The sequence below is a fragment of the Triturus cristatus genome, chromosome 8 (assembly GCF_964204655.1).
Source record: "Triturus cristatus chromosome 8, aTriCri1.1, whole genome shotgun sequence".
NCBI classification, from domain to species: domain Eukaryota; kingdom Metazoa; phylum Chordata; class Amphibia; order Caudata; family Salamandridae; genus Triturus; species Triturus cristatus.
In genome coordinates this window covers 1,420,904,020-1,420,929,926 of record NC_140591.1, presented here as the reverse complement: position 1 = coordinate 1,420,929,926, position 25,907 = coordinate 1,420,904,020, and the positions used below count along the sequence as shown (strand labels likewise).

At 43.7% G+C, this 25,907-nt stretch overlaps 1 protein-coding gene across 13 annotated transcripts in view; it reads right to left on the bottom strand.

The window, feature by feature from the left end:
- Nucleotides 1-25,907, bottom strand: part of PICALM (phosphatidylinositol binding clathrin assembly protein) — a 592,332-nt gene that overhangs the window by 61,401 nt on the left and 505,024 nt on the right. For all 13 annotated transcript variants that reach the window (XM_085623164.1, XM_085623165.1, XM_085623155.1 and 10 more), the window contains 3 exons: nt 17,384-17,500; nt 17,273-17,303; nt 4,683-4,782 (listed from right to left, as the gene is read on the bottom strand). In XM_085623164.1, coding sequence (XP_085479290.1) covers nt 4,683-4,782; nt 17,273-17,303; nt 17,384-17,500 — 248 coding nt within the window. The remainder of the gene's footprint in view (nt 1-4,682; nt 4,783-17,272; nt 17,304-17,383; nt 17,501-25,907) is intronic.

Genomic DNA, 25,907 nt, shown 5'->3' with positions numbered 1-25,907 from the left:
TGAGCACCAGTGTATCCCAGTGAACGCATGTTCACAGTGAAACTACCGCTATGTCATGCTAGTGGACCCATTTCCCGACGATGGCTGTACTTGTTGGCAAGTGAGGTTTAGGAGGGCAATAGGCACCTTCAGCAGTGAGCAGAGGTGGCCGGCCTTAGGGCGGTGTGGCTTACTCACGCGGAAGGGTCTTTTTCTGCATGCTGGTCCAGGCATCTGGTGATATAGTGTGTCCTATTGCTGCTTTTCTTCTTGTTGCCCCATTTTTCTTCGTTATTATCCTCCTCTGGTCCTCCAATGAGAATAAGGGCATTGTCTACATTTAAGTAAAGATGGTATCAAAAGGATGGCACACAGAGGCTTGACGGCACGGAAGCTTCGTTCTGGCCGCTTGGTTCCTCTAATAGTCTGCAAAAAGCTAAATCTAAACCCCTTAGAAACAAGTCAGCGCATGGAAATCGAATGAAGGGTGTGAATCAGATCTTCTCTTTTTTCTACAAAGAGAATGTGGCACAAGATGGTCCTATAACTAAATTGGAGTCAACCCCAGATTTGGAGGTGATCTCCACTCATAATAATGAGGATATTACCCTTCCAGATATAGACATGGAGGTTAACCCGAGAAATCATCTGCCAAAGGAGATTAGTTCCCTCCGAACCCTGCTAAGTCTGTCTCAGGAAACTGGTTTAAGGCTATTTAGCAGTATGACAACGGAACATTAGCAGTACGCCAACATAACACCCATCAGCAGACCTACAGATGTCAGCTAGTCCTGATATGGACTTGCTTGGGAATCTGTCTTGTAATCTCCCAGGCTGAAATGTGTTGGTCTCTGAGTCACTCAAGTGTCAGGAGAAAACTTTGTCCTCCATCCTAGCCCTCCTTGAAAGATTTGTAACCAGTAAGGACCATACTCAGATATTTCTGAATGTGCTGATGGACCCAAAGGAAGACAAGGTGAATTCAAACCAGGCCCGCCCGGCATACCTTTTTTAGAATGTAGTCTTTTATAGATTGAAATTTGATCAAGTATACACCAGTGTTAAATTGTATATCTTTGTTGAATTTTGTTCACTTTCGCGTTTTGATTTGCTGAATAATTATCAATTTATTTTGACATTGGTTGTGAAGAAGCCACTATTTATGACTTTTGATAATTTAGGTCTTGAAATACTAAAAAGCTCAGATCTTGAAAAGAATTCCTTTAGGGCATCTTTACCGTAACTCTTATATGAAGATGACATTGCAATTGCAGACCTAACACCTAAAGGTGTAAAAAGCTGACTAGTTGTGTTGCAGTAATACGCCGATGCACACTTTTTGAAAATGAATTTCTAAAAAGTAAAGTTCTATGTTTTTATGGGAAGAAAGGGTGTAAATATGCAAATTACTCATGGCATCTAGGCTCCCAAAAACTAGAAGGGTTAAATCTTACTCATTTTTGGGGGGAAATTATGTGTAGCACTCTGAATTATACTGCTCATATTTCTGTTTCAGTAAAGTGCAATCTTAGGTCAAGGCGATGGGTGTATTTTATATATGGGATTTCATAATACACAAGTTTCCTTAGTTAGTCTGTCTTCCATTTCTCCCCCGCTTACAAAAAAGCGCTGTGATCACATGACCACACCCACGAACCGCGAGACTGAGAGGACGAAGCAAATTGGTTTTCCAAGGTATGGATGCCGCTCTTTCTGAAGCGCTTCTACTAAAAAACTTGACTGTCAATTCAACGTACGTCTTTTTCTTATAGAGTTCCGAAAAAGACACAACAAAATATAGCGAGCCTTTTCGATCAACTTCCGTTACTCCGCCTCCAAGGTAATCAACGAACCGCGACACTGAGAGGACTAAGCAAATTGGACTTCCAAGGTATGTCCGCCGCTCCTTGAAGCACTCTTACTAAAAAAACTCGACTTTCAATTTAATAGATGCCTTTGTCTTATAGAGTTCCACAAACGACAAAACAATATACAGCGAGCCCTTTCGATCCATCTCCGTGACTCCGCCCCCAAGGTAATCAACTTACTTCCTAATTCGTGCTACAGGTAGCAATAGCACGCGTACATTTTACCTTTGCACTTCTACTAAAAATTTAAGCTACCACTCATGCCGCGTTCTTTCAAAATCGATGTGTCATTATTATCCACAGAACTTTGGCAAAAGAAAAAAAGAAAACTAACTCACTCCAACGAGTCCACCAGATTTATTTCCGCTAACAGAGATTTGAAGGTAATTGACTTACTCAGACAGTTTCAACCGCTTGCCCGACTGGTAACTTTTTGTGACTTACACTTTGCTCGTGTCATTTTCACAAACAGTAAAAAGAGACTTGCTTGCTTCACTGCCCTCAGCCCCGACCACATAGCCGCGTCTACTTAAAACAAGACTAAAGACAACACCATGTAAGTAAAAAGCATCCCAAGAGGATTTCTTCTGCTATTCTAGCACCTTTTCTATCCTCCATCTGCAGCACTTCCTAAATCGTTCGATTTCTTCTGTTTCATTCCAGAATCATCCCTGTTTTAAATCGTCCGAGATACTCTCTACACATTAGAGGTAATTTAAACCTTATAAAAACTCGCAGTCCTGAAAAGAGTGAGTGTGTAGCTTCCATATTTAGTAAAAACCTTCTCCTATGTTTTGTTTTCCAGCACAACAGGTCCTGATGAGAGCCCTAATAATTACGGGGACTCGAAACGCGTAGACCTTTTTTTCGCCACAAGAATTCTGACTTTATCTAAATTGACAGAAAAAATTGTCAGATAAAAGTGTCTAGTCTTTTCTCTTCTGTGGTTTTTTCAAAAAATGTTTTATATATTTGATGAATGTATTTTCTGTATGTTTTTGAATGGATGTTTGTACGAATGAGAATAAATGAGTTGAAACGAATTGAATGACTGAATGTGATGGTTCGTGAAGATAGCACAGTTTTGTTCACTGAGTTCCCTTTTCCAAACGTATGATTGATCTATAAATTAGAAGGTCAACTATAAAAAAACATATTAAAGAATTGATTGATTCAATCGATAAAGTTTTTCATCTAAGGTTTTTTGTTCAGTTCTAAATTCCTTCCTCACAATTGATTGAGAGAAAACAAGTTCCTTGCAGTATTAGCACCTTGTCGTTACTTCTATAGTCTGGCTCAGCTTTACTGCGATCAGCCAAAACCCAATCTTGTTATTGGTATCCATTCCTGGACATCTTTGAAAGATTTGCTATTTGCTGTTGATCACCAGGTCCCAGATTTAGGGTCAACATACAGATGCTGTCTGATGTATGTTTCCAAACATACAAAAGGTGGTGGGAGGGTGCTTCCAGTAAGTCTAACCACTGGCAATTGCTTGGGGTATCATTCCAACCTATCATTTTTTTGCCTACCATGCATTCTCAGATTAGATTCAGCAATAATCAAATTAGTCTTGACCCTGCTGTGATGGGTAATGTCCAGTCCGAACTGCCAAACTAGAACACAAGCAACCCAAGACCGTTTTTGCCCTTATTGGGACTTTAGGGTTGGGTGTAGCTTCGTTCCAATAGCACAGTGAGCAAGGGGCCCACGTCTGGGAATACCTATGGCCTTTTAAGATGGTACATCAAACACACTAAAGATGTTTGTAATAAGTCTAACCACTGGCAATTGCTCAGAGTAACATCCCAACCCATCATTCTTTTGCCCAACATGCCACCTCGGATTAAAGTGATTTGAGGTGTGCAAGTAGAGTATTCATAGGAGATGGGCACAGGGCTGGACCCATTGCAGGCTAGGGTTGACATCAATGCACCTCAGCCAATAAATCAGTTTCCTCCTGAAAAATATTGGATGGTATAGGAAATCTGAAGGGAGTGGTGGAAGTACAGGAGAAGTATGGCAGAGTAGGACGTCAGTAAACTGGGGATTGTCAATGCAGTGAGGAGAATCTGGTTCGCGCCTAATTCATGTCTGCAGGGGTGACAATTTTTAAGGCAAACAAAGAGCAGCACCAGTGGTTTCTTGCCCGCACACCTATATGTGTTTTGAAGTGACTATCTATTTGTAACTCGATTCAAGTTAAGGAGATTCCGTCTTGTATTCTGGTGTTAGGAATCAAATCAATAATTGATTCACACTACAGTTCATGGGCGGAGTTAGCTGCACACCACATAGACATTTAGAGGTGCCCCAGATGTCCAAAGTACTACAATCATAACTTACCCTATGTATAAAAAAATAATCACATTTTCAGTTTCTTCCTAGCTTTCTGGCTTTATTTGCCAACATAAATATATTATTCCAATTATCTGAATGTATTTTGATCCCGAATAATATAGTATACTGTAATCATTAGACTCTCCTGCATTAAGGGCGTGGTTTGAATTCAAACTACTGAGCATGTTCGAGTATGACCACATTCTTCTAAGCTCAACAAAGTTAAAAACTTGCCTAGGAACTTGGTTTAAATTTAGTAAAAAATTATTTCACGTCCAAACTGGTTTATAGCTAACATTGCAACATAAGCAGGAATTCCTAATTAAAAGAAAAATATATAAATTAACATTAATTCATTCCTCGAAACAGTTGAGCTTACAGAGCTGTACTTAGCAAATACTTCCTTACTCACTGTGTACTTATTCTAGTCTAACCCATGTCGGATAGTCACCCTTCTAATACACTATTACAATCTTATAGTCCGGAGATACTCACCATTGTTGCTGGGTTCCACGTTGTGGTAGGTGCAACTTTTGGCTGCCAGTTTGTGCCACCAGTGAGTTTTCTTTCCCCTGGGTTACTCCACAGAACATCACTTGAAATAAATAGCATGGATTAAAAGGACAGTAAATGTAAAAAAATTCCAGTTGATGAATCATATAATTAAAAGGAAAATGCTACTTACCCAGTATGCATCTGTTCTTGGCATATTGAGCCGTAGTCATATGATTTTGCATAGATCGCCATCTAGTGTTGGGTCCGGATGTTTGCACTTTTTTTTTTCTTTGAAGAAGCCTTTCCAGTCACTAGGTAGATGACTCCTCCTTTTGGTGATAGTTTGCATGGGCATCAACTTCTTTGTTAGATTGTTTTCCCGCAGAGGATGATAATGGAGTTAGTAAGAGTAGTAAGAAGGAGATGTCCATGAAGGCATGTATCTAAGTAAGACATTACTGCAACAGGTATAGGTACCCGGGGAGGCAGGCGGGTGCATATGACTCTACAGCTCTATATGCCAAGAACAGATGTATACTGGGTAAGTAGCGTTTTCCATTTGAGGCATATGAGCTGTAGATCATATGCTTTTGGATAGGCTATATAGCAGTTATCTTCCAACGCAGTGGCTAACCTGTAGCTGTTGCAGTAGTCTGAAATAGTGTAAGTAAAACTGCTTGGCCTACTCTAGCTTGTTGTGCTGCCAACACATCCACAGAATGGTGTGTTGTGAATGTGTGAGGTGTAGACCATGTTGCAGCTTTGCATATATCATCTATGGGTATATTTCCTAGGAATGCCATACAAGCCCCCAGTTTGCTGTAGAGTGTGCTCTGGTGGGAACTGATAATGTTAGTTTAGCCTTTGCATAGCATATTAGCATGCACTTGACTATCCACCTTGCAATACTTGATTTTGATATAGGATTGCCTTTGTGCGGTGGAGCAAAAGCAACAAAAAGCTGATTTGTGTAATGGAACGGTTTTGTCCTTTCAATGTAATAGAGCAATGCTCTTTTCAAATCTGGTGTGTAGTGCACGTTCTGCTACTAAATCTGGTTGAAGGAAGAACACAGGCAACTCAACAGATTGATTGATAGGAAAAGCAGAAATGACTTTAGGAAGGAATTTAGGATTGGTCCGAAGAACTACTTTGTTTTGATGCATTTGTAAAAACGGTTCTTCTATAGTTAAAACCTGAAGTTCACCCACTCTTCTGAGTGATGTAATAGCCACTAGGAAAGCAACTTTTCATGTAAGAAATTGCAGTTCACATCTGTGCAATGGTTCAAAGGGTGGACCCATTAGTCTGGTGAGAACAATATTGAGATTCCTCACTGGAGCAGGTGGAAGTCTCGGGGGAACAACTCTTTTGAGTCCCTCCTTAAATGCTTTAATGACAGATACTCTAAAAAGAGATCGATGTTGTCTGTTTTGGAGATATGCAGCTATAGCAGCTAGATGTAAACGTATGGATGTGTATGCTAAATTGGAACGTTGTAGATGTAACATAGCATATAATGTTTTGGACAGAAGCACCAAGCAGGTTGATGTGGTTGCTATTACAGTAAATCACAAACCGCTTCCACTTTGCTGCATAGCAGGCTCTTGTGGTAGGACATCTAGCTTCCTTGACAATATTCATACAGTCTGGCGGTAGATTAAGATAGCCAAACTCTAGGACTTCAGGTGCCAGATCACCAGATTGAGTTGACTGGGGTCTGGGTGTCTTATGTCTCCATGGCTCTGTGTGAGGAGATTGGGTGTAAGACGTAGTGTTTGATGAGGGATTACTGAGAATTCCAATAGGATTGTGAACCATGGTTGATATGCCCATGTGGGAGCAACTAGGATTAGTGTCAGGGATGCTTGTTTGAGTTACCGAACCACTAATGGAATGAGTGGGAGAGGCAGAAAAACGTAAGCAAATATCCCTGACCAGTTCATCCATAGTGTATTGCCTTTGGACAATGGGTTTGGATACCTGGACGCAAAGTTTGGCCAGTTTGCATTTAGGTGCGTAGAGAATGGGTCTATGTCTGGGAAGCCCCACATTTGAAAGAACGGGAGGAGAACTTGAGGATGTAGTTTACCATTTGTGGATGTGCGTTGTCTGACGACTTAGCAGATCTGCCATCTGATTGTCTACTCCTGGGAGGTGTTCTGCTAGGAGATAGATTTTGTGATGAATGGCCCACCTCCAGATGTCCTGTGCTAGGTGGGACAGTTAGAGGGAGTGTGTCCCCATCTGTTTTAGAATGTAGTACATGGCTGTCATGTTGTCTGTATGAATTAGTACAGTCTTGCGTACTAGCTGAACTTGAAATGCTTTCAGAGCCAGAAAAATCGCTAGGAGTTCTAGATGATTTATCTGAAGCTGTTTTTGTTGGGAGCTCCACATGCCTTGAATTGTGTGGGTTTGGAGATGCGCTCCCCAACCAGTGAAGAGTCTGCTGTCAGTACCATCTGTGGAACCGGGTCGCTGAAGGGCCGCACTTTCAAAAGGTTTTGTGTGTTCCACTACTGCAGAGAGCGATGGGTGCGACCGTCTACCAACATTAGATCTGATAACTGACCTTGAGCCTGGTTCCACTGACGTGCTAAGCATTCCTGCAGGGGATGCATCTGAAGTCTTGCGTAGGGAACATTGAAAATGCAAGACGCCATCATTCCCAGTAACTGCATGAACACTCTAGTTGGTAAGGAGTGTTGAAGCTGGAACTGAGACATTAGGTTCTGAATATTTCTGATTCTGGCAGGAGTTGGGTATGCTAGAGCTTTTTGTGGGTCTATAGTAGTTCCTAGTCTTGAGACATAGATGGTTAGAGATAGGATTTGGTCTGATTTACTGTGAAACCTAGTTGGTGAAGGAGTTGCACAGTTTTCTGTGTGTGGCGCAGACAGCTGTTGTGTGAACTGGCCTTTATGAGCCAGTCGTCTAAGTGTGGGAAGACGTGAACATGTTGTCTTCTCAGGTGGGCTGCGACTACTGCCAAGCATTTTGTGGAAACCCTGGGAGCGGTTGTCACTCAGAAGGGTACGACTTTGAATTGATAATGTTGGCCTGCTACCACAAACCTGGGGTATTTGCGGTGCACACGGTGTATTGGAATATGAAGTAAGCATCCTTTAAATCCAGAGTGGATAGAAAGTCGCCTTGCTGAAGCAGAGGAAGCACTTGGAGTGTTACCATATGAAAATGGTCAGACTGAATGTATAGATTTAGTTCTCTGAGGTTCAATATAGGCCTCAGAGAGCCGTCCTTTTTGGGAATTAGGAAATAGAGGGAGTACACTCCTGTTCCTTCATATTGTAAAAGGACTGTTTCTATTGCGGCCTTTTGCAATAAAGAAAGAACCTCTTGCTTTAGAAGAGTGAGATGTTCTTGTGACATGAGGTGTGACCTTGGAGGAATATTCGGTGAAGTGCTTATAAGTTCCAGGCAATAACCAGGTTGGATAATTTGTAGAACCCATTTGTCTGATGTAATCATGTTCCAAATGGGTAGAAATTGTGAGAGACGTCCCCAGACAGGAGTGAAATGATTGGGGGGTACGGGAAATAAGTTACTGCTTGTTGTTTGCAGGGGAGGTGCGTGTTGAATTACATCTGTCTCTTCACTTGACGTTGTTTCCTCTTTTTCCTCCTCTAAAATAACCTCTTGAAGAGGGCGACTGATTGTTGCCTTTGTAAGAGGAAGAGGGATTCTCTGTAGATATATTATTGGAGCCGCCCCTATAGAATGAGCCACTAAAAGGAACCCCAGTTAGAAGGCGATTGTAAGGCCCCCATGGATTTAGCAACTTCAGTATCTATTTTCATCTTTTGTAATGATACATCAACAGCTGAGCCAAAGAGATGTTGTTTATCAAAAGGTTGATTAAGAATAAAGGCTTGTACTTAAGGCTTGAACCCTGAATCCTTAGCCAAGCATGTCTACGGAGTAGTACACTAGTGTTTACTGCCCGAGCTGCTGTATCTGCCTGATCTAACGCACACCTGATAGAGGTATTAGTTAATAATTTACCTTCTTGAATAAGATCACCTGCTTTAGTCTTATGCTCATCTGGAAGGAATTCAATGAGCTTTTCAAGTTCGTCATAATTAGCTCTATCATACCTTGCCAACAATGCTTGGGCATTGGCAATGCGCCAATTATTAGCCGCTTGTGAGGTTATCCTTTTTCCTGAAGCATCTAATAATTTGGACTCCTTATCAGGAGGAGGGGCATCCCCTGTTTGAGAGTTAGCCCTCTTAAGTGCATTGGAAACGACCAGAGAGCCTAAGGGTAACTGGCCTTTGATATACACAGAGTCATTAGGTGCCTCTCTGTATTTTTTCTCTACCGTGGGAGTGATAATCCTAGCTCTCAGAGGGTCTTTAAAGATATCCTCAGTTTTTTTCAGCATCGCCTTTAACATTGGTAATGTTTGTGTAGCCCTTTGAGATGAACTCAGTGTCTCTAACAAAAAATCCTCCTCTAAACTCTCCTTATGAAGCTCTACTCCATGATATTGAGCGGCCCTATTAAGGAGCTCAATGTACCCAATGTTATCATCTGGAGGTGAAGGCCTGGATGAATATGTCAGGGTCATTATCTGGTTGAGGGACATTATAATGATCCCATGGATCAGTATCCTGTGGTGCATAGTCATCTATATCCCCATCCCCTGTATTCTTTGGGTCAGGCGATGGTGGTGTAGGGGAATGTGTGGATGTAATTAGCAATTCTTCATGAATGGGTGAACTATAAGGTGGAGAAGGGTTAGTGACCACATTTTTCTTCTTTAAAGGAATGTGGTAGTCCTCTGGTAAGCCCATTTTCCTTTTTTCAGGAAGTTTGGCATGAATGTGTCCCTATGTCGGGACGAATTGCGATGTTTTTATTTTTTATTTTACGGTTCCTTCCGTTTCGGATCCGGTTGATTTTTGGTCCGAGACTCTTTAGTTGCTGTACTTTCTTTAGATGCCGGTTTTGGTGTTGAAAGTTACGGCTCCGAAGTTTTCGGCTCCGAAGATTTAGATTTACGCAACGGTGGCACGGAAAACAGAAGGTGTTTAGCTTTCGACGCCAAAGGTTTGGGTCGGCACCAGCATGGGGACGGGTAGAGCCCGAGCCGGAAGGCTGTTGTTTATGTTTCGGTGCCGAGCCAGAAGGCAGGGTGCTCGAAACCTTTTCTCGTGCTGACCTTGGCCCGAAGGAAAAGGAGGGACCAGAGCATTTTTCTTATAAAGGAGATGGTATGAGAACGAAGTCTCTTTACTCACGATCCGTTGTCCCGGAGTGAGGTCTTCAGCATCGGAGTCAGCGTCAGGTACTCCTCCTCAATTTCGGCTTCCTGCGCTTGCAATTCTTCATCTTCGGACTCTTCTCCGAGGAGGTCTGGCGCAGAGTCGCTTTGTTGCTACATTTAGTGACGTCGAGCCTGACGATCACGGAGGGTTTTCTTCGACTGAAACGACTGACATGCGTCGCAGTCTTTCTCGGCGTGTTCCGGGGCTAGGCAAAGGTTGCACACTTCGTGCAAGTCGGTGCACGGGAACTTTGCGTGACACCCTGGACATAACTTGAATGGAGTACGTTCCATCAGCCTCTCCGATCCTGGCGCAGGTAGGCCCAACGGTAGGCCCAACGGCCTTCCACGAATGTTCCGATCGAAGGTTTGAGAGCAAACTATAAGCGTAGAATGGGAAACACGATCGATTAACAATACTGTCGAGGGTAGTGGATTGCGCGTTGAAGGGGGCCAGAAGAAACGGTGCACATCCGAACCCAATGGAGAAAAAAAACAATCCAACAATGAAGTCGATGCCCATGTGCACTATCACCAAAAGGAGGAGTCACCTACCTCGTGACTAGAAAGACTTCTTCAAAGAAAAACAAAGTGCAAACATCCAGACCCAACACTAGATGGCGAACTATGCAAAAGCATATGATCTACAGCTCATATGCCTCGAACACTGTTTTTTCATGCTCACGAGACAAAGTACGGCATGAACTGTAAGACCACATATCTGCATACACATCTGGATATGTTATTTTTTTGGTCCAGTAAAAATGTCTGCAAAATGAAACTGCTAATGCAAGTCCATCTCAAGTGCTTCCACATCTACATATGGTCTAATGGAAGACGGTTACATTCCATTAATTTCTCCATCGAGAAGATGCTATTGTATATAGCGGAAGACATTTCTTGGTTAAGACCTGTGGACTAAGGTGGGGTTAAGTAGGGCACGGGCTGCTCTAGATTGAAGATTCAAGATGGTGGGACTGTGCTTTGCTTTCTAGAGTGTACCCCTATCTGGTGTTGATGAAATAAGGCTGCTGCTGATCATTTAAAAAACGCTAGGCACTCCCCATAACCTTCTTTTCCCCGTCTATTTATTTAGAGTTCTATATGAGGCCATCTTTAGAATTATTGGGGCCCTTTTGGAAAGCTCTGAATTAACTCTTCCACGCAACGTTGGCATAACTAGGCATGTCTGAATGAGCCACTGAATGCAACATTCACGGAGAAGGGAAGCGTTGATGCTCACTGCTGCTAAGCATGCACTCAGATGCAGAGGGCTTTCTGAGGAGCTCTCGAGTATTATCAAAGTGCTTTCTGTGAGGAAAATGAAATACTGATATTTGTAAAGCGTGAACAATTATCCCTAAGGGTGTCAAGGTACTGAGGGCTGTCGGGAAGATTAAGTGAGCTATTGCCCAGAGTCACATGGTGCTTGGCCGAGCTGCCGCCAGCGATCGAACTGTGAGCCCCTGTGTTCCGGAGTCAGCCGCCCTGGCTGCTGCGCCACATCTCTTCCACAAAATGGGGTGGCAGGAAAGGAAGGAGCGGTGCAGTGTCATCTTCAAGATTTTGGGAGACCCAGGCAAGAAATATTTTGTGAAGGCCCGGTTTGCAACAACTTTGAATAGTGTTACCCATTTTTTGCTAATATGAGCTGGCTATTGGTTAAAATAGTGAATTGTACATTAAAGGTTAAGATACAAAAATATACTGAAGTAAGCTGGAAAGAAACTTCACTTTCCCAGAGGGGCCCCTTGAAATGTAAGGGCCCTGCCCCTTGGCAACTGAACACTTTTCCCATGCTTTAAACCGTAACAAGAAGTGTGCGGGAAAGACAGAAGGTGGGCTGCAGGGTGGTAGAGATAGTGAGAGAAGCTAGGGCATGAGGCAGGGGAGATGGGGGGTAGAGATAGTAAAAGAAGTTAGGACATGAGACGGGAGATGGAGTGAGGTAGAGATAGTGAGAGAAGATATGGCATGAGGCAGGGGAAATGGGGGAGATAGAGATAGTGAAAGGAGTTAGGACATGAGGCATGGGAGATGGAGGGAGCTAGAGATAGTGAGAGAAGTTATGGCATGAGGCAGGGGTGATGGAGGGAAGGAGTCACAATGAAGTAAGAGTTGGAAGTGATACATGTTGCTAGAGGCAAGCTCACAGGGAGTGCCATGTAAACAATGCAGGCAGCAGCTTGTTGTACTTGAACACTTTGCTTTGTAGAAGATGTCACCTTTTGTTTTACAATGAGATACAAACAAAAGCATAAATGTCTGAACCAACAACTCATGCTTTTGTGCCTACCAGCTCCCCTTGTTCCTCGAAATGGGTTTTACAACATAGTATAGCATAAAACTAAAGTCAGTGGCATGAGTGACAGCGAAAGAGCCTGCAGGTTATTTAATAAAATATCTTATATAGCACTGAAAGCCATGTAATTTCTAAGCACTTTAAATAAAATCTGTTTCTTTTACTCATATCAAAGGTACTTCATCACTAATCGTGGAAGACTGAATCGGCCTTGCCAGGGTTCATACTTGTGACCTGCATATCACTGCACGCATACTCAGTGGCAAGCATTCAGCCTACAGAGCAGGGTTGCCATGTCGAAGTGATTTACAAATCTAAGAGGGTTCTGGTGTCTCACTGGACTAATGCATCCACTCTAGAAATCTGTGTTTGACCTCATGGTCACAGGTTCGAGTCCTAGCAGGTTCACTCAGCCTTTCAACTCTGCAAGGACATTAAAATGAGCACCATTGAGTTGGTAATAAATAACACCTGTTATTCTGCGCCAAGATGCCCCCCCCGGGGAACATTTACTTTAGAAATATACATTATGTTGAACAAGTTGAAAAACTGACCCAACCTCTGCACTTTAGAAGTCTCCACTTAGCCTATGAGTATTCACTCAACCTAGAGTTTTGACCAGCCAGCCTTGTGCTTCAAATTAAGGCACATTCAGGTGCTTTTGTTGAGGACTGGTAAAAGCACAGGAGGATGTGAATGAAATTCAACATCGAACAAGGTAAAATGATCACGTTACAGACTGGAACCAATCCAAGTGTAGAAGGCACTGAGCACTGGAAGGAGGAGATTAGCAGCACTGATACTCTGGTGCTGTGCAAAACCTCTCAAAGAAAGGTCCATTAATAAGTGATGGAAAGGGGAAGAGTTGCCCATGGCAGTGCACTCTTTTCCCATGTATTAAAACATCTGTTTTATATAGCTCTATAAAGGACTGAGGTCAACCGACCACTTAACATGGAAAACGAGTGAATGAAGTACCAGACCAGTACAGGAGTGGAGGTCAGGAGTAATGTGAACAAGCTACACAATGATGAAAAAAGGAACCTCATACATACAAACAGTAGCGGCTGCTACTTAACAGGGGTGGCAAGGCAAGAGTGGGGGGTGGGGTAAATAAAAGGGAAAAAAACAAAAACACTGCTGGCCACTGCCTCTCGGACCTCTTCAGCTCTTCGGTTAACTCCAGAAAGCAGAAACCAGGAAGCACACAGGCTCCCAGACTCCCCTAGCCAATCACAAGACTGCGTTACAGCATTTTTGTGATTGGTCTGAGTGCCGTAGTTCGGCATTCAGAGAGGGACTGGGAGCCTGTACATGTTCTTCACCTACAGCCGGTGGAGAACATGCAAAGTGTGCATGACTGTTTGGCCGGCCGAACAGTCAGGTGCCCTTAAACAAGTACTCACCACTCCTCCTCCCGTTCCTGTGACAGCCAGCCCTACCCCTAACCAGCTGAGCCACGATGGAAAAATAAAATGACAATACATTACTTTGTTTCATTATCTTTTTATTTTTCCTTATTAAACTGCTCACGCAGCAGTGGGGCGACGCTCCAACGTCTTAGCGCAGGAGCCGCCGCTGCATTCTAAGTGAGATCTACACAGCATAAGAAACCGGTACCTGTTGTCCAATTCGATTTAGAAAGTAAAGATAATCTCTTTGTGACATATACAGGAGATTGTACTACAGGGAAGGGGAGAGAGGGGTTTTTTTATCGGGAATTACTTACATTCTCATTTGAATGCAGGAAAGAAGGTGATCGTCCAGATATGAGGAGGAGTGGAATTCCATACTTTGGGAGTGAAGCTGGATAAAAAGTATCTGGCATGCCAAGAGGAGTCTGAACCTTGGTAGAACAGTCCCCAGCACCAGTACTTGCAGGCTGGAGCAGCAGGTACCAGTAAAGGATGGGTAAGAAAAGTGGGAAGCCGAAGCGGCCAAGGTGGACACAAAACCAGATATTTCTGCAGCTAGATGGTGGCTGGTAACATCCTTTGCCCCTCCTCTCCTGGTGGTGATTCACCCAGAAGAGGTGAAAACATAGCCCCAGACAAAGGCAAAGTGACATGTCTACACATGGGCAGAGGCTCTGGTATAGTGTAGCAAATGGGTTTCGTCTGCCTGAGAGACGCATGCAGGTAGTTATCCTGATATAGCAAAACTGCATTTGGTTGTGGAGCCCTTGAAAGCGGCCTGCTGTGGGAGTTCTCTAGATTCCAAAAAAATGCAGCGCAGGGAAAAGCAGATGTTTCTAAACCAGTGACATCAATTCAGGTGGAAACCTTAGGCTGCCAAGGTTTCCAAAACTCCTGAGTCTGAAGTCTCAAGAGGGACGAAAGTGATTATGGTGTTGTTGGAAGACTTACAGAAAAACACTGGCAATATAGGCCAGGCAGTTGAAAAAGCAAAAAGAGAAGCCAACCTAGACGGCTCGATGCCAAGGTGAGTTGCCGACCTACCTGTTTGTTTTCCAGCAAGCTGAAATCCCGGATGTCTATAGGCTATTTGCCTCCCTCCCTCCCTGTGCCCCACCGAATGGAGAGAAAGACTTTTGCCCCAGATGGGGAGGAGAAAACTGGCAGCTCCCCAAGGGGTCGCTTTCCCCAGAAAAAGGAAATACCTTTGGTCTAGTGGACTTTATACCCCAAAGGGAGAAAATTGAGAGCAAACCGGCAGGCAGGTAGAAATATTGTATGGCTCTTTTGGGGTGGGGCTTGACCTGATGTCAGCACAGACCACCCCTACTACTTTTGTTTTCTGCCATGTGGAAATACTTTGTAACTAGTGGGCTTTCTCTCCACCCCCAGTGGAAGATTGGAGGCAAACCCCCAAATCTGCCACCTGGGTGGAAGAAAGACTAGATTGCCCTACTTGGGAAAGGAATGCGCTGCCCATGCCCAATGAGCTTCCCAACCCCTTGAAAAAGGTAATCCTTTTGTATAGTGGCTTTCTATCCTCGGGGTGGGTGTACATTAGGGGCAACCCCATCCATTTGTCCTCCCCTTGGGAGGGTAGAACACCTGTATGTTCCGATGGGGGGCTTGGTACCAATGCAAGGGAAGGATCCAATAGTATATGCCCTTGTTTCTGCGTCTTTCCTGCCAACGGGCATTTTGCGACCTGCACTGCACCACGAAAATAAACAACACAGCAGTTGGAAAAATGGCCATGTGAGGGCGGGAAGAGGGAGCAGTGGTACAAGGGGGTACTCCTGTAAACAGAAAATAAAACAGGCCATTCACCGCAGGGCAAATATCTGTGCCTACAGAGCGTCCGTATTTGCCACAAGGTAAAATATAAGAAAATTGGACCCCACCCCTTTGGTTTTGTAAATCCCTAGGGAGGAGGGGGGGGGCAGATTGGGGGCAAAACTCCGAACCTGTCCCTTCATGGGGAACAGAAAGACTATATTGATGGATTGGAGGGTAGGGTGATGAAACACTGGTTCTTATCCAAGGGCTTCTCCAACCCCCTTGAAGAAAATATCCCTGGTGTCTAGTGGGCTTTCTACCCCGTCCCCCCATCCCTACAGGAAGAGAACTGGGGCAAATCCCCCATCTGCCACCCAACAGAGGCCAAAAAGACTGTATGCCATTTTTGGGGTGGAGGCATGGCCGGATGCCATGGTGAGTTGCCCTCACCACTTTGGTTTAGAAATTCAAATAATAGTGAAAAGAAAGAAAGCAATAAAGGATAGATGGTAAAAAATAGTCAGACCAAATCAGTAATTAAAACTAGCCTTTAAGAGTACCCCTTTTTCCCTGGCCACTAGCTAATATATGAATTGGCACCAAAAGAGTTTCCTAGATGGTCTTTCAACACACACAGCTTTCGCTCATTTCTTAGCAAATGCTTTCCAATCTGCAGGTTTGCAATGGAAAGCGAGGAAAATGTATGTCAGTATGCTGTTGAGCTTGTTTCTGGGAACAAGACAAATAAAATAAGTAGAGTATGTGCCTGACCTTGCAGCAAAGTGTTGGCAGTGTTGATATCCGGTCAAGAATCTGAAAATGCGTTCTGCACTGAAATGCGGTTGCATCAGGCTTATATACTGATCGTGATATTATTCTGAGAAGGTTAAACTGTATGCTTTGTGATGTAAGGGGCTGGAAAATAATGTATGAATTTCGCCTGCACATTTGGCTAAATCTCTGCAGTGTAATTCATGCCATATGAATACATAATGTATGAGCTATTGCTGCACTATCAGCTTATATCTAAGCATTGCATTATATAATGAATATATGTAGTATTTAAGCAATAAACAGAACATGTATATGAATAAATCAATAAAAGAAAGCAACAAGGGCCTCAAAAGCAAGAAACTCACAAAACACACAACATTGCAAACCAACCAAGCAGTGGTCGAAATTATGGTGAATCTTCTCTTAGCATCTAAAATATGAGCCCTACAGGACAAGGCAACTGGGCCGCCTGCCCACGCTGTTACTCCCAGATCCCAAGAAATCAGTTCCAACAATACTACCAACCCTCAGCCTCCATTCATTCCACAGGACAGAATCATTCCAAACCACCATGTGCATTTTAAATCAATTAATAATTGAAACACACCACAAAACCCAATCATACCTCATCCAAAGAATTCTGTGGTGGCTCAAACTCTCATGCATATTTAACTTGAAGATTGCTTCAACAATGCCTAATCAGTTCCCGAACACACCCCGAGATCCTGGCCATGTCGGAGGAAAAGAAATGACACATTTTAGCAGCCTATACACATGGCTACCAGGCGAATCCTCACACATCTTTGATGAACATGTCCCTCTGGGCTTCAAAGCTGAGAAAAGAGACAGTCATGTTCAGAGGGCGATATGCTCTACTTCAGGGTATTTAGCAAGGCTACTTTATCTAATTAGCCCATTGCATTTGCTCCAAATATCCAACATAAAAGCTCAGACCAATGACCTGGGAGCAATTTACACATACATTTGGAGTTTAAAAAAAAAAAAATACTAAATACCACAAAATACTCACTTTTTTGCTGTTCCGTTTCCAATACCTAAATCTTTGACAAAAAAAGAAAATAATTAGAATACTGGCTAAAGAAGTGTAACATATTAGTTCACACACTCCTGTAAAACTTACTGCCTACTAGGTTGGCCAACGAGGAATCTAAGTCGTCCGACACTAGCCTGTTGGGTGTCAGTCGTTGAACAGGAGCATTCTGGTTTTGAGAGGCCACTGTTGGTTGTAGAAGTCCACCTGATTAATACAAACTAAAATTTAAAAGATCTGGTCGCAAATGGGAATGCAAACAAATTTCACATTTATCAATAAGTGAAGGCATTTCAAGTTTCCAGCAAAGAGCAGTCAGCAACAATATTTGTTTATTTAATTTCTGTATTTGTTTAATGCAAACCTTTGACTGGAGATATTAGCGTGTTATATCCAGTGGCTACTTTGTAAAAAAAAAAAAAAAAATAAGGGCCAGGGCTCTCGTCGGGAGGCAGCTTTACCAGCCCATTTCTCCTGTAAGCGCTGCCTAACACAGAACCAACTACTAACCATCAAACCCAACAAGTGGGTGGATGTGGCCTAATGGCCAAAGTTGCCAACTTAGGACCTGGGGAACCAGGTCCGAGTCTCGGCTTCGGCTCCACATCCTGTGATTCTAGGCCAATCACTTAATCTCCCTGTGCATATCAAAAAGGAATGTGTCCTTAACTGGTGCTCAAGAGCCGGTGTTGAGCACCAAAATCCACTGGCTCAAATTAAGCACTGGTTGCATCCTTCTGCAGAGCTTGTTTTCAAAAGGGGTCGCGGGAGGGCGAGGAATATATTGGAAACTTAGAAGGAACTTGGAAGATACATGGGCATTGACCAAGAGTAATGTCTTCAGTGAGCATTAATGTCAGCATCACCACATGACCTCACTGGCAGCAGAATAACTGCTTACAGCAGAACAATATCCTGACACTAATCATGGCACTCTACCGTTCACTGATACCAATGATGTCGCCGCTTCCTTGCGCAAAACCTTGAAATACTGAATGACTGCTAAGGACAGTACCTCATGGCACAAATACTAGCTGCACTGTGCTGACACCGGTGACAATAGCACACCATGCTACTGATGACAGCTTCTTAGATGAATACTATGTTCATAAATTTAATGCACAACTGACATAAGCAATGAAATTACGCTCTAGCACAATTAATAAGCTTCCTCTCACACACAGAAGCACTGATCAACACTTTGGAAAATTAACATTGTCACGTGAATGGACATTATATCAGAACATGGTTTCTAGGGGGTCATCTCTTCCTGGTTCTACCTGGGTCATATTTCTCTCACCACAGTATATGGGGATATATTATGTTCTGGCACTACAGCCGGGTAGAATTTGATCAAGGCACTTTACCTCTGGAGTCTTATCCCGACACAGTGGCAGGACTCAACATTCCCTAGATTTGATTTGGGATTTGTTAAAGCGCATGGATACTCCTAGGAGTGTCCCGGCGCGGAGTCCAAGGCTACCTGCAAAAACCGACTGTAGAATTATCCTTGTTGGAACAGCCACGTTTTTTCTTAAAAATGAAAATCTCAGCCATTGCGCTTAGCTCAAAAGGAGGCTTATTCCAGGCAACCGAACTGAGAGAGGAAAAGGTCCGATCTCCAAACCTGGCCCGGCAGATCTTAGGTTTCTTAGCCACCAGACCATTTGCTGATCGTAGGATTCTAGAAGGGACGCAAAATTTACACTGTTAAGGGGAAAGGTGGGATGTAAGGGAAGGACAATCGGCTTTTGATTTTAGATACTTAATTTTCATAGCAGTGGCGGTAGCCCATCTTTGCATAGCCTCCTTATGGCTTCAAAAAGAGGTCCCAACCTTTGAAATTTGGAGAGCTAGATTTTTGGTTATTTTCAGTCTGGAGCATAGTTTATATGCGTTGAAGGGGGTACAGAAGCAGAAACTTGGATTGTCAATTTGGGGTCCAATGATCGAGTACATGAAGGAATAATATGAAATGGATGTTGTTCTGCCTATTCTTTCTCTCTTTTTTCCTTCTTATTTCTCTTTCTTTTTTTTTTTTACTTAGTCCTTTTTAGTCTTTTTCCCTCTCTTGTATTCTCCGTGTACATGTAAGGAATTTTTTCGTAAGGAAGTGTAAGCTAACCTCTAGGAATAATTGGATTTTCATTTACCTCATCTGAAATCTATATTATATGTATGTATTTGAAATGTTTGTTTGAATAACTTTATTCGATATAAAATATCATAAAAGTATGCACATAGCAAAATATCATCCATGATAAAGCATAAAAAAAGTTTAAAAAAACAATAAAACCATGTATGTACAAGATAAAAAAAACCCTAGAAACACCTCTTCATGACATACAGCAAATACGTCTAATCTCAAAGGCCAGACTCTAAACGTTTGATCAATTTACTGCGAATCAGCCAGGCACACCCTGTAAATTTGGCTACCCCACAAACCATTGCCAGGGAAGAGGTATCGGACAACAAGGAGCGATGTGCCACCCTAAAATTGGCAAAACCCATATTCCTACAGATAGGCCTAGGCCACTTCCTCCTCGCCGCCCTATAAGCCGGGCAGGCAAAGAGGAAATGAGGAACAGATTCAGTTGGAGCAGAGTATTTGAAATGCGAGATTGCAATAATGAAATAAAAAAAATAAAAAATAAAAAGGGGAAAGGTGATATCAGATTAAATTCTGAAACACTTGTACCCGCTGAATGAAACCGTATGTAATACATGTCAGCTTCAGGGAAAATTAGAGCGTTTGTATCTTTTTCTATTTGACAACTGCTTTTTAACCAACAATATAAAAATGACGAAAAAAGAAACGGGGTTCTGTGCTTTTACCAAACCTAGCTGCTGCTACGCGGTTGCTGTTTAATTGATGCTTTTTAAGATTTATTTTTTCTGTTTGAGATTTTCATTTTATTAACCCTCAAACTTAGTTTGTGTACTGCATATAATGTTTTTGTGAATTCCGTATCTGCTCAAATAATAGCGCTTTTTCACAAAAGTAACTGCACCATAGCACTTTGTTTTTAAATCGAACTACTCAAATCTTGTCTGATTTAATTGAGATACTGAAATGGGTCTTTGTTTCCTAATGGAAACCTGGTCACAGAACATAAGGTCTGTATGGATGAATCTGTGTTGAATAATTACATTATTTATATCCGGGAACAAAACAGTATCCAAGGAAGCAGGGTTTGACACATTCATACTTTTGTAATAAGGGCAAACCTTTTGTGATTGACCCATGATTGATGCTATTACTCCTTGTAAGGTAAATAAGGATCATTTTAATTTTAATTTTCAGTGTATGAAAACATCCGCACTGTACTAAATCTAATAATGGAGGAAACTGGCCAATGACTCTTTTATTGGAAAATGTGTTCCTCTTCGACAATTTGAATCTTTGGTTTCACTCTTTCTGGACCCTTGCTCCAGTTCAAGCTCGCTATGGAAATGTAGAATGTTAATGTGATGAACAATCAGCCTCCTCACAGAGCAGGACATTTACCTGATCTAGGGGTGGGCAGAGCTGGCGGAATTCCGTGGAGTTTCAAAAAAGCTCTGTGGAATTCCGCGGAGCCCCACCACCATTATGAGACTTTCAGTTTCCACCATTCTTATGTGATTGCGTGGGTGAGCCGGAGTTTCCAGTGATTCGGTGCGTTGGTGCATTAAGTGCAGTAACACAAAAAACATATAATAACATAAAAAACACTGCACTGTACTTTACAGCCGTCATCTTCAAGTGAGTCCGCTTCACCGATCTCGAACAAATGCTTCTCCTGCAGGGCCCACGCAGTGGACACGTGGGGGGAGCCGCCGCCATGTTTGTCAGTGCGTGGGTCAGGTCGGTGGAGGGGGTCCCGCGACTGTTGGGTGCTGTGCTGCTCTATTGCTCTCGTAGGGATCAGAGCAAGATCCCCTGCGTGGCTGCAAGGGAGTCTACAGTGTGTGTAGGCCAGGGCTACTATCGAAGGGGGCAGGTCCGGATTCCCACTGGCTGCATGGTGGGGTCTCAGCAGGCACAGGGCTGTCTCCTGGAGCGGGTAGGGCCAGTTCAGTCAGTCTGAAGCCCCAATCTGCACCGCAGGCCATGGTGCTGCAGTCAAGCTCTTCCTCCCGGTCCCTTGATCGCCTCCCCCTGCTCTGATTATACAGAGGCGGCGGCCCTGTCACCCTCTGCCTAACGGAAGGGGCGGTGTCATGTCACAATAAGAGCCCTGGCCACACTTGCAGGGCTGGGATGAGCCAAGGGATCACCAGTGCCACTGGGGCAGTAAAAACAGTCAGGGCATATGGATTCTGGGCCAGGTAAACTGTCCCCTAAGTCTTGCATAGCATCTTCAGGCAGTCCGGGCTTTAACCGATGTCACCTTCTGTAGGCTAGGCGTGATCTGCCATGGATAGACCTGCAAGTCCCAGAATGCAAGGAGTTACTGCCTAAAAACCAAGTCGGGCTTGCGGAAGGTGTACTATAAGGCACGGGGCACCTGGAAACTCTGTGGCCTTCCTCATTCTGTATCCATGCTGCATTCATTTATCCGTTCCAATGAACCAGATAAAGCGGCGCTCCAGGTGGGAAGTGAGGATAATTACTACTACTAAATCCAGGACATGATACTACAGCTCCTCAGATTTGGGGTTTGACTGTGGCAAATCCCAGACGAAAATATGAATTATATTACGGACAACAACAACACGTGCAGCAGAACGCGCTGCATATTAGTAATAAAAAAAGAGGTGGGTTAGGGAAAATCCCTACAACTGTCCTAGTAGGATGCTAATTCCACCACCATCCACACATTCGAGCTCAAAGGGAGGGTGGTCTCTCCAAGAGGCCACGCAGGGCAGGTAAGTAATAAGCACCCATGGTCCCTGCCCTGGTTATCATAGGAGAGGCAAGGGGGCTCGATAGAGTCACGATGAGCAGAGAAACATCCAAGGGAAGGGGTTAAAATAGAGGAAATGTGTAAAGTATTTATGCAGTGCCAAAACAGTGACAAAGCAATACACAACAAAAGAAAAATCTCAAACCAAATTAGGAAAAGAATTAATACATTTTAATAAATAAACTGACCTCAAAACGACAAATTCCAGTAAGGGAAACATGAATAATAAATTTGTACCGTTTAAATATCAAAATAGTAAAACAAATGGTTACACGCCAACTGCAGTAAATTGTCACACTCGACCGGGACAAGAGCGCAATTTGAGGCCGACCGTGATGTAGTCGGATACAGACATCATGTTTGACTCGGTCAGAAGTTTTACCTTCATACTTAGGGGCTGATTTAATTTTGGACAGACAGCACATTGATCTGCCAGGACAATAAAGTAAATTACTCTGTCGCCCTGGTGGAGAGAATGCCTAACACATTTATGAATGACAGCCAAGCTGGTGGTCATTTATATTGCATCAACAAGAATTTATCTCTTTGGTGCTGGGCTCTGTCAATGGGATGGAGCCCAGTACCAGACAGGTTCATTTTTCTAATTTCAAAAAGCAAATCCATAAAGTATACAAAGCTCCTCTTGCCATAGCAGTCCATGCCCATGGTGAGGGAATCATTTAGCAGTTTTCACTGCCCCTTACTGCCAGGATTTTCCCTGGCGTGGTCCATGACAGCACACCACACTGCTTGCTGATATAATGCATGTTAGTGTTGTTATTCAACAGAATCTGGACTTTGCTCCCTTAGATGGAAGGCAGTGCTCATGTGGACCAAAGATCGTATGGCAGCCTGTTGTCCAGATGAGCTTCGGGACATTGATGTTAAAGCCTTGGTCATGGAGGAGAGGCATTGTCTACTGGAGATGGTCCTGGACCAGCACTGAAGACACTGCCTTCACCAGCCAGTCATCCAAGTACGGGAATACATGGACTATCAACTGCCAAAGTAAAGCTGCCATGGCTACCAGCACCTTCATAAAGACATCTGCCGTCAGTCTGAATAAGTGGACAGCACACTGATAGTGTTGGGATCCCACCATGAACCTCAATTAGCAACTGTGGACAGAAAGAATCGAAAGATGAAAGAAGGGAGTTCTGGGGGTTCAGACATGTCCACCCATCTCATGAGTTTAAAGCAACAGGATGTGGCTTAGGCACAGCATCCTGAAATTGTCTTGCAGTATGAACAGGTTCAGAAAGCAGAGATGCAGGATCGGCCTCGGGTCTCTATTCTTTTTGGTGACCTAAGAAGTGTAGGGAGCAAAAATCCAGGACTCTCTCTTCCAGAGGCACGAGGTCAATGTCCCCCTTCTCCAGCAACTTCTGAACTTCTACCTCTACAATTGAGACTTGACCCGGCAAGCATGTTCTCAAGGAAGGGAGTTATATGGAGTGGAGTATACTAAAGGAAGAAAGGATGTAGTATTATAAATAAGCTGGATGACCCTGCTGGTTTCCATCTTGATTTGCCACCAACTGCTTTTCTTGAACCGATTCAAGGAGGAGTCAACCTTCTCATCAAATACCCACTCGACGCAGGTGGGCATACCTATAAGCATAGTCTGGACATCACCCGAAAATCCAATTGATTGCATCCAAGCATGCAACTTGACAGATGCACTCCCAGATTGAGCAACAGAGTCAATGATGATTGAATATCAGCACTCGCTGGTGACGTGTGGGAGGACAAAAAGTGAGGGTCACAAGGAGTGGGTCTATGACGTCTGGCAAAGGGCCTAAGGACTGCAGGGTTTCTCCCATGCAGTCACAGTAGGATCCCGGATGTCCTCATTTTAATGGAAGCAAGAGCTTCAGTGTTTCCATCCAAATTCAACAGCTTCAGTCGCCTTCGGAACTACTGTTATAAAAGACTAAACCTCCTTAAAGCAGGGGCAGAATGATCGGAAAAGTAACCTTGTATTTAAGTATGTTAACACTGGCATTTTGTAAGTCCAAGCAGAGGTCAGAAATGAAAGGTGGCAGAAGGTGATCATCCTATAAGTCATCATCCTCTGCCCTGCATTAGTCCTCATTTCCCATAGCCAAGACATCTGGATGTGAACTGAAAATCCTCAAGCGGGCGAACCTTTGGGTATCTGGGAGGTATTCATAAAATGGCTCATTGTTAAAATGAGTTCTGAAATTCTATTTTGCCACACTAACAACACTTCCCACTATCTACTCCTTGACTGGCACTAGTCTGGTCCTGGGGCTGAGTCACCACTGGCTCCAAAACGGGCACTGAAGAAAGGCCCAACTGAATGGGGAACAGAGGGGTGCAGTGCTGTCCTGAAAACTATCAAAACACACAAGATGATGGACGGAATGTTGCACATTGGCAAAACATTCACCCCCAGTCACAGATCTGGGTTTAATCCATCGTTATTTTGCTCACCACGCCACCCCAGTTCAGACATGGCCATATGCAAACCAGTCTTGACCCTGTGCCTCATGGGAACAGTCCAGCCCGAACTGCCAAGCCATGTCTTCCCTGGACCGGAATCAAGCAACCTAGGACCAGTTTCGGGGTTTCACCCCTCTTCAGCCAGGATAGCTTGACTCCAGTGGCCGAGTGAGCACGGGACCCATGTCTGGGCATACCCTTCCCTCATAGGGCGAACAGCAAAACACACAAGATGATGGACGGAATGTTGCACAGTCCTGAAAACTATCAGCATCGCTGGATGTAGGGCCTAGATCTGCGTGGGGTCGGCAAAAGGGCTCAGGAGACACGGTCTTGTCGTTTTAGGCACCTCAAGGAGAAAAAGTCTTCTTGTTCCTATTGTGTCTTTTGTGTTATTTGTAATAAGATCTCTTTGGGGAACATTCCCTGGAGTGTGACTTCCCTTTGGGACCGGGAGTCAGTTTGGAAGTTTCCCTGTGGGACTTAGCCAAAAATAACTTTCCTTTACGACTCCTGATGGCCTTCAGGTGCATGGAGGTGCATGAGCCACAGGCTACAGCATAAAGTCCTGACCACAGACACCACATACTGTCATTGTGTGGGGTCTAAAAGAGACATCTTCTTGTGGCAAGGTTTAGGTGTGGCAGACAGCAGAGACCGTCTGAGTGGACCGTTAGAAAAAAAGGCTTAGAAGAAGTAGAAATAAAGAGCAGCTGCACTGAGGTGGTAGCTTGAGAATGAACAAAATAAAGGTGGGAGATTATAATCAGGTAGAAAACCTGGAAATATTAGTTACATGTAGGCTGAGTGAGAGAGTCTTTAGATGTTTTCAGAAAAACAGTAAGGTAAGTTTGATTTTGATGTCAGCTAGGCGAGTGTTGAATAGGAGAGCTGCAGCTTCGGAGAAGGAATGATGGCGAACATGCTTGTTTTGTATCTTCAGCTTACAAGTAGGAAGTTGTCTATAGTTATAAGTCCTCTCAATCCACCTAATAGTTTGAGTAGGTTGGAGGGGTAGGGTTGCATTTCAGTTGAGGCACCCTTATTAAGGCTTTATTCTTGTCTCAACGGGTATCTAGAGTAAGTCCATGAACCTCTGGGTGAAGTGATAACAATACTTGGTGGAAGAAAGAAGTCCATCACTGGACAACTGCTTTGAGAGAGTGGAGGGTGGGCGGCTACTGGCGTGTCAGCTCAGCACTGTCAAAGTTCAGTTGTGGTGAAAGTAAGCAATGTGCTGCAGCCTGCAGGAGATCTGG